Source organism: Phacochoerus africanus, chromosome 8 (genome assembly GCF_016906955.1).
Source record: "Phacochoerus africanus isolate WHEZ1 chromosome 8, ROS_Pafr_v1, whole genome shotgun sequence".
Classification (NCBI taxonomy): Eukaryota; Metazoa; Chordata; class Mammalia; order Artiodactyla; family Suidae; genus Phacochoerus; species Phacochoerus africanus.
Window position 1 is genome coordinate 80,157,512 of NC_062551.1, and position 15,383 is coordinate 80,172,894.

The window sequence follows — 15,383 nt, forward strand, 5'->3', positions numbered from 1 at the left end:
CACTATGTATTTCTACATAGAAGTGTGTATTTCATGTTTTGAAAGCTATACTTTGAGGAGATTTTCACAGTATTTGGTTTTTCCTCGTGCTAACTCTGCCACTCTCTGCGTGATCTTGGGCAAATCTTTCTATCTCTGGTCTTAAGTTATTTCATATGTAAAACAGGAGCAACCAGGCTGACCATTCTGGCTCTGACATAATATTTCTAACTCCTCTTGTGGTGAAGCAAGACTAACACAATGCAATCAAAGATGTTTCTGGAAGGGATGTTACAGACCAGCCTTCCTGCTTCCCACCATGCCTTCATCTTGACAGAAGGAGAAACTGAGGCTCAGAGGGGTTAGGTAACTTGCCCAAGGTCACACAGATATTATTCATAATGATGACTTATTTTGCTGTTGTGTTTGACAGTATAAACTTCCTCATATATTCCTATAATCCCTCAGCAGCCCACTGAGCAGGGTGTATCATCCCCATTTAACAGATAAAGAAACTGAGGCCCAGCAAAGTGACGTGGCTTGCCCAAGGTCATAGGGAGATTTCAGCCCCCCCTAAGCCCCTGAATCCTGGGGACTACCCTTAAGTATCATTGTCTGGAGTTTTTGTATATATGTGTGATGTCATACAAGACGGCAAATGAAAAAGGAGTCCCAAAGCCTTGAAAACTCTGGCCCTAGAATCTCATGACCTGCCCAGGTACGACAGCCCTCCCTCTTCTCCTCTTCCTCTCCTCCTCCCTCTGGCAAAATTCTCAGGAAAAAATTTTTAAAAACCATGGTGGGAGTTCCCGTCGTGGCGCAGCAGAAATGAATCCTACTAGGAACCATGAGGTTGCAGGTTCAATCCCTGGTCTGGCTCAGTGGGTTAAGGATCGGGCGTTGCCGTGAGCTGTACTGTAGGTTGCAGATGTGGCTCGGATCCCATGTTGCTGTGGCTGTGGTGTAGGCCACAGCTCCGATTCAACCCCTGGGAACCCTAGAAAAATACAAACGACAAAAAAAACAAAAAAAACCCAAACAAACAAAAAAAACCCATGGTCATGAGAAGAAACAGAAAGACATGGTCCATCCAGACCTGAACACCTTGGTCTCTAGTCTGGGGGCGACAGAATCACTCAATCTAAAGAAAAGCATTCTCTGAGTTCCTGATGTTGCGCAATGGGATCAGCAACATCTCTGGACTGCTGGGACAAAAGTTCTATCCTCAGCCCGGCACAGTGGGTTAAGGATCCAGCATTGCCACAGCTGTGGTTTGGGTCAGCACAGTGGATCTCATCCCAGGAACTCCATATGCTGCAAGACAGCCAAAAAAGAAAAAAATTAAAATTAAAAAAAAATTAAAGAAAAGCATTTTCAGGGTCCAAGCTGGCAATGACTGCTTGAGCTGTGTTGACAGGTAGTGAGCACCCCATCAGTGAGAGTGAGCAAGGCTAGATGATCCATCCAAATGTTAACAGCAATTCTCTAGATGGACTTTTGTCACAGATTTTTTTTTTGGGGGGGGGGCCACTCTTGCTTCATATGGAAGTTCCCAGGCTAGGGACTGAATCAGAGCTGTAGCTGCCAGCCTATACCACAGCCACAGCAACACCAGATCCCAGCCGCATCTTCGACCTACACCACAATGCATGGCAATGCCGGATCCTTAACCCGCTGATCAAGGCCAGGGATGGAACCCATGGCCTCATGGATACTAGTCAGGTTCATAACCCACTGAGCCACAGTGGGAATTCCTTGTCACTGATTTAAAAATGTTGATAAAAGCTAATTATTAAGTGTTCACCGTGTGTCCCATGTTTTGTTTTGTTTTCGTTAGATTTTTATTTTTTTCTCTCATAGCTGTGTCCCATGTTTTGTATGTGTATTATATTATCAAGACTTTATAATAATCCAAAGAGGTAGAATCTGCTGTCCCCAATTTATAAATAAAAAACTGAGGCCCCAGGAGGTCAACTATCTTTCCAAGGGCATGCAGTTAGGAAGTGGCAGTTCTAGAAAGCTGACTATGGAACTTCTCGTTACAGTGCTGTTCTTCTTTCTTTGTGCTCTTCTGTATTTCCAAGCTTTTGGCAATGAATACATGCTGCTTTCACAACCATGAAAAAAGGCTCACCAGCTACTAAAGGTTCCTCTGGAGCAGAAATTAGCACAACATTGTAAATCAACTATACTTTAAAAAACAAAAACAAAACAAACAAAAAACAATACTTCTGCCTCAACTTCTATGCCTCTCTGGGTCTCACAGCCCCACCCAGTACCCCCTCCACCGCCCCCTTCCTGTGGACCTGGATTTTGATCTTGCTGTCCCTGCCCCCACACCAGCTGTGGCGGGGTCAGATGTCCCGTGGCCCAGTCTTGCTGAGGTCTGCTCAAAATGACCTTTGCATGCCTCTGGCCCCTGGGGCAGTTCCAGGGAGGGAGAAGGGGAAATGGGAAGGGATGCGAAACTCGGCCAGAGGCCAGCACCGCCCCTACTGGGTGTCCCACACAGGTCCCTGCGTGAAGGGCAGGAGTGTCCAGTGCACTGACGACGAGAGGCAGGTGAGGCCCGTGCCTGAGAGGGAGGGGGCTGGGGAGTTCAGGGAAGCAGGGGAGCTGGCACAGGAGGCTGGACCAGGGAAGGAGGGAGGGAGAACGCTGCTCGCTGGGTCTTTGCCAGGACAGGGTTGCTCGGGGTGGGGGTGGGGGCGCTGATCCAGAACCCAGGACGAGCGAGTGGGGGGATCTTAACTCCAGGGGCTTGGGGGAGTCTGGGACGTGGTGCCAGACCCATCAGCTCTGGCCGGAGTTCCTGGGTCCTAGTCTCCCAAAAGACAAGAAGCTGAGAAAAGGCGGGGTGCGTCCGAGTCCAGCAGAGGGGTCCCACGGAGGGGACAGTATGTGACAGTCAGCCACCTCTCCTCCAGTGGGTGCTGAAAGGGGCCAAGTGTGTAAAGGAGGGAGCATCTGTGTGTGTGTGTGTGTGTGTGTCAGGTGTTTGTGAATTCCGGGTGCATGCCCAGCTCTGCCATCTGGGTGAGAGGGCGTTAATTAAACAGGGAGCAGGTGCTCAATAAATATTTGTCCAGTGGCATAGCTCATCTGTAGGAGTACATAGCTGTGTGTGTCCAGGTGAGTGACGGATGGAGTGAGTCAGTTTGTGTCCAGGCTGTGTCATGGCTTTTTGAGTGTGCTACTGGGCTGTGTAGGTGTGTGGGTGAGAAGCTGTGTTCATGCGACTGAGTGTGTAACTAGACGGGTACGCTCAGTTCCTTGTGTGTATCTGTGTGAGTCTGCGGTCCTGGGCTGCAAGGAGGGAGGACACTGGAGGCCCTCGAGGGGGGTGTGTGTGCCGTATCATTGTGGTGGGGGACATTCAAGAGTGTGAGGTGGGCGTGCATGAGTGTGCGATGTCCAGCTTGCCCAGGCCCTGCCCATGTCTCCACAGCGGCATCATGGAAGCCCCCCGGGACTGGCTGGTGATCATGATCAGTGTGCTGGCCGTATCCCTGGCCTCTTCGGCGGCCCAGGACACGTGCCGAAATCTGGACGGGAGGGACGGGGCCGCAGGAAAACCCGGCCGACCCGGGCGGCCAGGCCCCAAGGGAGAACGAGGAGAGCCGGGTAAGCGGTCCCCCTGGACCCCAGCTCTTCATCCCTGTGCCTGGCCTGGCCTCCAGAGTGGAGGCTCAGGGAGGCCCTGAGTGACAGGAGTCCACTTGGGCCCCCACAGGTAGCCCCTCCAGTCTCTGCTCTTGGCCCCAGGGGCTGAGGGGGTTCTAGTCCTCTCCCAGGGCCACGTCCACAGGCTCCCAGGCCCCTCTGTGTCCCCTTTACTCCCTGGGTCCTCCTCCTCCCTCAGCCTCACCGTTCTCCTCTGGAGAGTGGGTCCCTGCAAGCAATGAACAGGAAGGGTCCCAGAGCTCGGCCCCGTCCTTGGCCTTTGCTCAGTTACCAGAAAGATGAATGCCCCAGGCTTCAGACTCAAGAGTTCTTGCCTTGCAGTGCGACCTTGAGTGAGTTACCACCCTGAGACTCAGTTTCCTCATCTGTAAAATGGACAAATAATCTCACCTGGCACATAGAGAGGGATCAGTTAATGGCAGCTCTCCTTTCTGCTTCCAGCTCCCACCCCCTGCCCCCAACATGCGCACACACGCGCGCGCACACACACACACACTCACACACACTGTTCCTGCTTCTCCTTTCCCAGCCCCTTCAGGCATCAAAAACTCTCACACTCTAGAAAAAGGGCTGGGACAAAAGGCAAGTCTCCAGCAATCCCCACACGCCTCCCAGTGCATAGCAGCCCAGAAAGACCTGCAGAGACCTTTGCAACAGTCTGCTCCCAGGCATCCTACATGTAGTCCCCGAACCTGAAGAAGTCAAGGTCAGAGCCCTGGGGGAGCGTGGAGAACACGGCTGTGGACAGGCATACAGTGGAGAAGCCAATGTCCTGCTTTTCCCACAACCTGACACTTTCCCAAGGCCTTGTTCACATTCCTCTCCATTTTACAGATAAAGCCGCTGAGGCTCAGAGATATTGAGACACGGGCCCAAGGTCACACAGCGTCAGGATCCATGTCTTGAAGGCCCAGACTCACCTCTATCCTCTATCTCACAGCCATTTGGGGTTCCAGCCACCTCCTAGAGGATGGGAGGAGACTAGACACTCACTCCCAATCTGGCCTTTCTCTCCGCAGGAGCCCCTGCCTTTCAGACTGGCATCCGCGGCCTTAAAGGAGACCAGGGGGAGTCTGGGTCCCCTGGAAAACCTGGCAGAATGGGCTACCCGGGGCCCAGCGGCCCTCCAGGGCTCCCGGGCATCCCAGGGTTGAAGGGCATCAAGGGCAACCCGGGAAACATCAAGGACCAGCGCCGGCCGGCCTTCTCGGCCGTGCGACGGAATCCTCCGACGAGCGGCAATGTGGTCATCTTCGATGAGGTCATCACCAACCAGGAGGGCGCGTACAAGAGCCAGCTGGGCCAGTTCATCTGCGATGTGCCAGGCTACTACTACTTCACCTTCCAGGTGGTGTCCAAGTGGGACCTCTGCCTGTCCATCATGTCCTCTAGGAGAGCCCAGGTCCAGCAGTCCTTGGGCTTCTGTGACTTCAACAGCAAGGGACTCTTCCAGGTGGTGTCTGGGGGCTCGGTGCTCCAGCTCCAGCGGGGAGACCAGGTCTGGATCCAAAGAGACCCCAACAAAGGCCGCATTTACCAGGGTTCAGAAGCTGACAGCGTCTTCAGCGGCTTCCTCATCTTCCCGTCCACCTGAGCCAGAGAAAGACACCCCCCCCCCCCGCCTCCCCACCACGGCCTCTGCTTCCTGCTGTGTGACCCTGGCCTACTCAGGCCACCTCTGTGGTGGCTATGCTCCACTCTGTAAAGTGGGGGTGCTGTTGCTTTAGCTGCCTGAAGGGAGATCATTTCTCAAATCTTTTTCTGGAATAAAATACCATGAGTCCATCACTTCTGATGAGCTTGAGTTTCCATTGCTTCTCTGGGCTTCGGGAGGGAGGCTTAAGAATGACAACAGGGAGTTCCCATTGTGGCTCAGCGGTAACAAACCCTACTAGGAACCATGAGGATGCAGGTTCGATCCCTGGCCTCGCTCAGTGGGTCAAGGATCCGGCGTTGCCATGAGCCATGATGTAGGTTGAATGGGCTTGGATCCTGTGTTGCTGTGGCTGGGGCTGTGGCTGTGGCTGTGGCTGTGGCCGGCAGTTACCACTCTGACTCGACCCCTAGCCTGGGAACTTCCATATGCTGTGGATGTGGTCCTTAAAAAAAAAAATTCCAAAGAATGACAATAGTTATTGCGTGCTTACAAGTCAGGCTTGTGTTTGGTATTTTACAATTAGAATTTAGCAGGTGGCAGGAGCCTCTTCAGCCCGGGCTCAGATCCTGGGCCACTGTTTACTAGTTGTCCAGTGATAATGCCTTTTACCTGACTTCAGTGGATGCGGTTTCCTTATCTACAAAGAGGAAATGCTGATGGCACCCACCTCAAAGGATTGTTCGGAGGATTAAATGACTTTCTGCATGAAAACTGCAGAGCAACACCTGATACATAGGAAGGGCTACATATGTTTTAGCCATAATATATTTTTTCATGTTTACAGTTGACTCTGAGGTAGGTATTATGACCTTATTTTACAAATAACAAAACAGAGCCTAGACGTGAACTTAAAGCACAAGGTCATGAGTAAATGGAGGAGCTCAATTGGATCCCATCTCCTAATGACACCCAATCCTGTGCGTTTACCCACTGCCCTCACCAACCTCCACAGCCACACACCTGGCAAATGACATGTGTTCTTTCCAACCATGAGCCAGAAAGGCGGGGGCGGGGCCCAGAGCAGGGGGAGCAATTGGTCCAAGGGCTTCCAGAATCCTCCCGAAGCCAGATTGCCTGAGTCCAGCCTGGGGCAGCTGCCTGCTGGGCAGCCCACCTGGACCGGGGATGGGGAGGGTTAGGAATGTTCGTGATGCATTTCCAGGGTCTCACTTGGCCTGTCTGGATGCTGCTCAGAAGCAAAAAGCCCCACTACATCCTTTGTATGTGAGGAAAATAAGGAGACTAGAAGTTCTGTCCTGATACTGTCCAACACCCTGTGCTTTTTCCCAGAGGAAGTGGGTTTGACCTTTGCACCACACACACACACACCTCCTAAGATGCACATGGACCAAGACTCCTCACACACACAAGGCCCCCTGAGACCCACCGGGCACAGCCCTGGACACGCTCCCCACACCTTCAAACCCACAGACACACTCAGGGAGACACGGGCATCCTATCCATGCGCCCCCACCTCCGAACCCAGGTGCCCCCATCAACCATCAGTAGTGTGCTCACATACACCTGTCCCGGACACACCCCTAACATGCATACACAGGGGCACACGCTCTCCTCTCCCACCGCCAAGCATCTGCCTTAGAAATACCCCAAACCTCTCACACTTTCCCCTTGGGGTGCTCACATCCCACAACCCCCAACCCCTACCTCCCACACCCACTTAAGACCCTCTCCTGGGGCTGACCAGCCCCATCCACATCCTTTGGGAGACAGGAAGAAGAGAGCAAGGCTGTGCAGCGCCGGGGCAGTGCTGGACCCCTCAGCCCCCTTTGGGCCTCTACTCCGCCCCAGCTCTCCCCTTGCCTGCTCAGCACACACACACCCATAGACCAGGAAGAGACAGAGCTGTGAGCACCTACTGTGGGCTGGACATTTCATAGCCACCCAACATTTAATCCCAGCAAAATCGGTGAGGACACTGAGGCTCAGCGAAAGGAGACATCTACCCAAGGTCACACTGCCAGAAGGTGGCACGGCCTGGATTTGAACCAGGTCCGCCTGACCCCAAAGTGGAGGGCATCTTTCATTGCGATGCGGCTCAAAGACAAGATCAGGAGTGGAGGCCCCAGAAGTAGCTGGAGAGTCCAGTCTAGATAGAAATGGGTGCAGGGAGCCCCGCAGCGTCTTACCATAAATTCCACCCATACCCACCCCTCTTCGCCAAAGCAAATCTCTAGCCCCTCTGGAAGCAGAGGACCAAGCCAGGCTGGCCAGGTGGGAGGGGCAGGGGAGGGCTGAGCACGGGCTGAGGCTGCCACCTGCTGGACAAGACAGACCATGGCACAAAGGAGGTGAGGGTGGAAGATGGGAGCCCTGGGTGTTATCGGGCTAGGTTCCCCCCCCCCCCATACTTCTGTGTCCCTTATTTATGCTCTTCCCAGCCCCCTGCCCACTTGGAAATTCCGGGGCCAAGGACATTCACATCCTTGCTCTTGTCCCTGTGGCGCTCTGTAGCCGTGTGTCACAGGATAGAGGGACAGCCGGGGAGCCTGAGGCCCTGAGAGTCACTCAGCCAGGCAGGGGCAGGGCTCCAAACTCCCGCCCATGACCAGCCCAGGGCTAAGCACTTGTGTGCCTTAGCATTGCCCTGCACGGAAGCTACTGGAAACCCCCAGGTACAGAGGAGGTATCAACGCTCAGGGAGATCCAACCACCCACTCACATGGGTGGCAGGAGTGGAGTCAGTCTGGAACCCTCCACTGCCCCACCCCCCCAGAATCTCGTGTGAGGAGAAGAGGAGAGGAGGCGGCATCTCTCAGCCCTGCCAGCCTGACCCCAACTGGCCACCCCTCACCAGCCATACTGGGCTCCAAGACCAGAGGCAGGGGGGCTGGAGATGGAGGTGAGGGAGGCGGTGCTGGCAGGGAGAGTGGGATCATCGGAGCCCCAGCAAAAGTAGAGGCACTGACATGCAAAACCTGGGCCTCTCCCACCACCCAGTATACAGATGGGAAGACTGAGGCCTGAGGACCGGTGGTTTGCTAAAGGCCTCAGGGCAGGGTTAGAAGGATACCCCAAGGCTGCTGACTCCACAGCAGGCTGCCTGCCAGCAAAGCTTGCCCTGAGTGTCCACCCCCAACTAGGGCAAATAGGAGGAGGCATATGGAAGTTTCTAGAATAAGACCTACCACTTGACAAATGCATATGAGGCTTGTTTCTGGAGGCAGCTACGCAGAGGGGTGTGAGCAAGGCTTGGACCCCAAGAAAGCACTCAGTATGCAACTTTGGGCAAGGATTTTTCACCTCCTTGGGCCTCAGTGCCCTCATCTGTGAAGTTGGAGGGGGGGGTTATAACTTCCTCCTGGGGATCTTGTGAAACAACTGAGTCTCGGGCACAGTAAATGGCAACAGGGGCAGGGTGGGCATTAGATGGGCTGAACTTGATTCTGGGGGAAGTCTGCCCAGGAGGCGGAAGTTCACACGCACACCCATACACACGCAATTTACCAGATCCGGGGCAGTGAACAATTTCCTCATTTCGGACACTCATGACCTGAAGGTGGAGGGACACAGGGGCGTCCCTGTGGTCAGTCTGGCTCAGCACCCAAAAGAAAGTATTGAGTCAGGAAAAATTATGGGAAAGGGGATGTGGTGTTGAGGGGAGGGGGAGGGGCAGGGAGGGGGCCACCCAGTCTGTTCCGGGCCCTCCTTGCTGCATCCACTCCGACACGGTGTCCTCCTGCCTTGGAGAGGAAAAGCAGACCTGAGGACATCCTGTGACCAGACCAGAAACCTCCCACCTGTCCAGGTGAGGGTGAACGGCAATTCCCCCACCCCCACCCCCACCCCCCTCCTGAAACATGGCCCCAGGGACAGCCTGACCTGTGAGAAGAGGGAGGGTCTCCATCCCAATCTGCAGTGTGCTCCCAAGGGGCAAGGGCCTGGGGAAGGGAGGGAGGCTCCTGACGGCTGAGGAGGACAGCCCCTGGGGGGAGAGGGTGAGGAGGTTGGGCGAGGGGCTGGGGGCCAACTCAGCTCTCTGTCCACCCAGCTCCTTCCCCAGATGGACATGGGGTCCAGCTCCTGGCCCCTTCTGGTACTAAACCTACTGCTGCTCCTGCTGGCACTGCCACTCGAAGGCCAGGACAACTTAAGATGCCCTGGGATCCCTGGGATACCGGGCCTGCCTGGGGCCCCCGGGAAGGATGGGTATGATGGACTGCCAGGGCCCAAGGGTGAGCCAGGTGAGTCTGCCAGCCTGGGGGCAGGCGTCGGAGTGTCCATCCGGGGCCAACCCCGGGGGAGGGGGGACAGCAGCTTGATGGCAAGGACGGTGGTCCTTCTGGCCACACCGGCTTCCAGGGCAGAGTCTTAACCCTGGTGGCAGGTCTAGCCCTCTCCCCTCAGATCCCAATCCTCAGGCCCCCCATGGTTCACCTCTTTGCTCCTCAACTTCCCCATCTGATCATAGGGAGAGAAGGGGAGCACAGGCCCTGGGAGGGAGCGGGGAGGATCACAGGGGATGATCCAGGTGAGCACCTTTGGCAAATTCCAAAATGCTATTGCAACCCTACCCCCACCCCCCGGCCCCGCCAACCACCTGCCCAGCAACATGGACCGTGGAGGGGAATGTGGGGCCCAGGCAGAGACTATATACAATGCCCAGATGGCCAGGGTTCAAGTCCCACTCCCACTACTACCCCCATGTGAATTTGCTCAAGGTATTTAACATTGTAGTGCCTCGGTTTCCTCATCTGTAAAATGGAGAGGTGGCAGCTCCTACCGCACGGGGGGTGGGGGGGGTGCCATGAAGATTAATAAGATCAAATATCAAACAATCCCTGCATGTGGCAAGTCTCAGTGAGCGAGGGCTGTGGTTGTCATAGCTGTTGTCATCATCATTCTCATCAGAGATCTGTGCTCACCTCCCTCCCTAGGATTCTGGGTAGTTGGAGGAGTGGGGGTAAGCAGTCAGGATCACAGCCACAGAATCTTCTGTCAGAGTTTCCCGGCAAGCCCTAGCATGAGTAAAGTGGGCCGAGGCCAGCGCAGGAGTCTGGGGGTGACTTGTCTGTGAGCAGGTGCATTTCAAGGGGATGGAGTGTGTCCTGAGCAGAGGCAGGGGAGGTTGGGGTGGCGCTGGGCAGGGGTGACAGGGCTGGGTGGCAGAGGGAGTGGGTGAGGGAGGCCAGTGGAGAAGAATGTCCTTGGGGATTTTCCACTGTCATCGTCCCTCCTGGCCATCGAGTGGAATTGCACCAACATTCCGCAAGGAAGGGCTCCAGGTCCTGGTGAGCCAAATGAAGCCCCCGGGCCTGCCATTTTTCTAGGACCCTGTACTTCACAGCTGCCTCTTGCCATCTCACTGCCCAGGATGGCTAATGGCCACCACTTTTTGAGTCCTACTGTGCGCCAGGCACCGTTCCAAATGCTGTACCTATATCCATCCTGTGGGGTAGATAAAACTCACTCTACTTTACAAATAAGAACCAGAGGTCAAAATCCTTCAAAAAAGCAATTTACGCCCATTTTACAAACATCAAAGCTGAAGTTCAGAGAGATCGAGCAACCTGCCAGAAGGAAGTCACACATGGGAATCCTGTCCAACTCCCAAGCCCCCTCACCACTGCTCTGCCTGCCCCTCCCAGTCAGTTGCTGGAAGACAGACCCTAAGGATGAGATGTGCAGCCTGGTCAGCATCCTGACAGCCGTCACCAGGACCTGACAGTGCTGGGAGCTGCCTAGGAGCTATGGCTCATGCATCCTCCTACCCCACTCTTCCAGCTGCTCCACGGGATCTGTTCTATTATGCCCTTATCTCAATTGGGCAAACAGAGGCTCTGGGAGGGGAGGTCACAGGGCCTAAAGCCTGGGTCTGCTGGATTCTGCTTCCCCACTCCTCACCCTGGGACCTAAAAGGCTCACAGGCCACAAAAGATCTGTCACAGTAGGTCTGCCCAGACACCCGCCCCAGAGGAAGTCAGAGGAGGAAGCGGCCAGGAGGGCCAGCAGGGATAGTCAGAGAGGGCTTCCTGGAAGAGGAGACTAGAGTCAGGCCCTAAAAGATGAGTGTGGTTTGGACAAGGGAAGAAGCAGCTTGGGAAAGGAGGCTCAGATAATCAGATAATCTGGGCAGTAATAAGCTAGGACTTAGCCAGACGTGACTTTGAGTCCTGACTCCACCTCCTACTGGCTGCATGGCCTTGGGCAAGTCTCTGGCCTCAGTTTCCTCATTAGTAACACGCAGGACATTGAAGCTGGCTTACTCTCATAGGAGCAGGTTGTGGGGGCTGGGGGGGGGGGTAGCTGGAGAGAGCAGCCTGTGGCTCCACCGGGTGGTCCCCAGTGGTCCCCGCATGTTCAGCTGGCCTGGATGGTTCCAGCTCAGACACAGAAACACGTTTTATGGGGCCCTAAAGCTTATAAAATGTTGAGGAGCCTCTTGAAGAAAAATTATAACAAAAGTTAGGGCTACATTTGATTGGGGTGGGGTTACATAAACTACACAAACTGTATTAGAACCACACACATACAAGGAGTACAAGAAAAGTAAGAGCTCTGGCTCCCAGGCGTGTCCTTCTCAGAGTTTGATTTCATACTTTAGTTATGAAAGGTTGGGGAAAACTAGGTAAAGGGTACATGAGACTTCTTTGTCTTTTTTTTTTTTTTTCAACTTCCTGTTAATCTGTAATTATTTCAACAGAAAATGTTGACAAAATTATAAAATTATGCAAAGGGCGTTGAAGGGGTCCGTGCAAGCTAATGGGGTCTGAAGCTTAAGTTTTATGAGCTTTCCAGGAAATCTGCCTCTGACCAACCTTCTGGTTTTTGTCAAGAAAAACTAAGAACCTAGACTTTCAGGTGAGGAAGTATCTGTGGCCATGTGCTGTCCATGGGCTGAGAGTCATGGCCTCTGAGGTCCTGCCCTGCTGTCCTGCCTCCTGAGCTGCCTGGTCCCAGCCTCTCCATCACAAATGTGGAAACTGAGGCCAAGGAGTTCCTGTCATGGCACAGGGGAAATGAATCCAACTAGGAACCATGAGGTTGTGGGTTTGATCCCTGGCCTTGCTCAGTGGGTTAAGGATTCAGCCTTGCTATGAGCTGTGGTGTAGGTCGCAGATGTGGCTCAGATCTGGTGTTGCTGTGGCTGTGGCTGTGACGCAGGCTGGCAGCTATACCTCCACTTAGACTCCTAGCCTGGGAACCTCCATATGTCATGGGTATGGCCCTAAAAAGACAAAAAGACAAAAAAAAAAATAAGAAAGAAAGAAAGAAAGAAACTGAGGCCAAGAGACCGGGCCGTGCCTTAGCCAAGATCAGAGGGCCAGAGCACAGGGAGGCAGGGCTCGAACCAGGGTCTCCCTCCTCTCTGACCTGCTTATAAGCTCTTCCCTCCCCTCTTACTCCCCGCACACTGCTCCCAGGTGCATGGGCCGTCTGGGGGAAAGAGATTCCAGAGACCAAACCCTGGGGGAGTGTCCCCTGGAGGAAAGCCCTGTCCCTCTTCCCTATCCCCTGCCCCATCCCTTCCTTGTCACCTGCTCTCTCCCCAGGAATCCCAGCTATCCCTGGGACACGCGGACCCAAGGGTGAGAAGGGAGATCCCGGCAAACCTGGCCTTCCTGGAAAAAACGGTCCCATGGGAACCCCTGGGATTCCAGGGAATCCCGGAGTCATGGGACCCCGTGGGGAGCCGGGCGAGGAGGGCAGATACAAGCAGAAGCACCAGTCAGTGTTCTCCGTCACACGGCAGACGGCCCAGTTCCCAGCGGCCAACAGCTTGCTCAAGTTCAACAACGTCATCACCAACCCGCAGGGGGATTATGACATCAACACTGGCAAGTTCACCTGCAAAGTCCCCGGCCTCTACTACTTTGTCTACCACACGTCACACACGGCCAACCTATGTGTGCTGCTCTACCGCAACGGCTTCAAGGTGACCACCTTCTGTGACCACATGTCCAGCAGCAAGCAGGTCAGCTCGGGCGGTGTGCTGTTGCGGCTGCAGGAGGGCGAGCAGGTGTGGCTGGGAGTCAACGACTACAACGGCCTGGTGGGCACGGAGGGCTCCGACAGCATCTTCTCTGGCTTCTTGCTCTTCCCTAACTAGGGCGGGCAGGCCTGCTCCCGCCCCGGGGCCACCCCACCTCCCTCAGCTTTCCCGCAAGAGCCTGCTGTGCCACATCCTTGCTCAGGCCATTCTCACCACTGGATGGACTCCTCCTCCAGGAAGCCCACCCTGCCATCCTACCCCATGAGTTCTCGCCCTCCTCTGAGCTCCTTCAGGAGTCACTGCTTTGATACTTAACCGACACTTTCTGGTACTGTCATTAGTTTTTTTCCAAGTCTTGGAAGAGGCAGGGAGATTCATAAATAAATCAGTCAACAAATAACACACAGCTCTGGTTCTTCACCGCCGGATCCTTGAAGCAGTTCCCTCATCCTCCTCTTTGCACCTGCCATCTCTGGGCTCTAGATTCAAGCATCTAGTTGGTGTTCTGTTAAGCTTGGTGCCAAGGTTGCAGCATTTAGCACCATTTGGCCATTTGGGGGAGATGTTCAAATGTGGCTGAAGGTCACATGAGGTCCCCGGGTTGGGGGCGTGTTCCATGCACTTGGGACTGCTGTCACTTGCTCGGGTGAGAAGCACTGCTATCATTAAACGTATCCTTGCCCACAGGTAAAAGGGAGTGTGTTTGAACTCCCAGACCTACGCTGACCAATGCTGAATTTGGGGAGCACCCATCATAGGAGGGGTTTGGGCTTAGGAAGGCCCAGTACAAATGAGTTTGTGCTGAATTAATGCGTGAATTGGTGTGAATGTATGAATAGCGGGTATATGAATGACTAAAAGAGTAAATGAATGAGGGGATTAAAAAGTTATAGTAGCTAAGCTTTATTGAGCACTCGCTATGCACCAGGCATTATACTAACCCGTCTACTCGGTTATTTAATTTTTGTAACTATGCACTGGGTGGGCACAAATCGGGGAGGGAGAGAGTAAGACTCTGACTCCTGGATGTCTGATTTACCCCGAATAACTGAGACTCTGGCAGCACCCCCAAACCATTGTGCCCACAGCCACAGTGTCAAGGTTTCACTGTGAGGTTGCTGACAGTTGGGCCCAGCTGCCCCAGTCCTTGTTGGAGGACCAGGAAGCCAGCGTGAGCTTCAGCACTTTCACTGTGCGAACTACAGGAAGCGATTGACAGCTTGGGTTCAAACAGATAAAAAGTGCAACATTCCTGTGCAGATGGCAGGTCTGGCCTTGGAGCCCAGTGAGACCTGAGGCTCACTCAGGCCACGGAGAACTACCCCAGCCTGGCTGGGCTCTCAGATTGGTTCCACAAAGACCTCACGGAGCTCAAAGAGGCACGAGACGGGCTGTAACAGCAGGGGCTGGAGCCCAGCTCTCCAATTACCACCATCCGCTTTGGCCCCTTTGTTGGTAAGAGAATAGGTCTCATACCTCCACAGCCTGGCCCATGATGCTCCTTCTTTCTGTAGAGGCCCCATCCCACCCACACAAATCCTCCACCCACCTGGATAGTACACACTCAGCTGTTGGGAATTAACCCAAAGACCACCTCCTCCATGAAGCCTTCCCTGGTTCTCCCGTTGGTATCTGAATAGTACCCTCCGTCGATGTGGACCACAAACTCGTGACACATTAGAGCCCAGCTTTCCAAATCTGGGGGTGCAACGAAATTATCTGCTGGCTTATTTACTAAACAAAAACAGATTTCTGGACCCATGCCTGTTTTATAAAGGTTTGGGGAGGACGGAGCTGCGGGTGGGTAGGCAGTTTGCCAGGTGAAGTCAGTGCATATGGTCCATCAACTGGCTTTCATGTACTTCTTTCCCCGCAGCCTGCCCCTCCCCCACTGGACTATGAGCATCTTTGGGGGGGGGCCCCTTTGACACACACCTGGTGCATAGGAGGGGCATGGGAAATGTATCAGATGAGAAGGAGAGATGAACACACGCACACACACACACACACACACACACACACACACACAGCAACAACAGAGACCAGGGCCTAGGAACCCATCCTGGTTCACAGAGTCTGAGAGCCTCTGGCAGGGACAATTGCCAAGGCCAG

At 54.2% G+C, this 15,383-nt stretch overlaps 2 protein-coding genes across 2 annotated transcripts; both read left to right on the forward strand.

Moving 5' to 3' along the window:
• The first annotated feature begins 2,389 nt into the window (after positions 1-2,389).
• C1QA (complement C1q A chain) lies at positions 2,390-5,451 on the forward strand. Its single transcript, XM_047792491.1, has 3 exons — positions 2,390-2,541; positions 3,428-3,603; positions 4,683-5,451. Exons 2-3 carry the CDS (start codon positions 3,435-3,437, stop codon positions 5,255-5,257), a joined length of 744 nt encoding a protein of 247 aa, XP_047648447.1. The 5' UTR covers positions 2,390-2,541; positions 3,428-3,434; the 3' UTR covers positions 5,258-5,451.
• Positions 5,452-8,956: 3,505 nt separating this feature from the next.
• C1QC (complement C1q C chain) lies at positions 8,957-13,671 on the forward strand. Its single transcript, XM_047792384.1, has 3 exons — positions 8,957-9,086; positions 9,330-9,522; positions 12,832-13,671. Exons 2-3 carry the CDS (start codon positions 9,342-9,344, stop codon positions 13,386-13,388), a joined length of 738 nt encoding a protein of 245 aa, XP_047648340.1. The 5' UTR covers positions 8,957-9,086; positions 9,330-9,341; the 3' UTR covers positions 13,389-13,671.
• Positions 13,672-15,383: the final 1,712 nt, after the last annotated feature.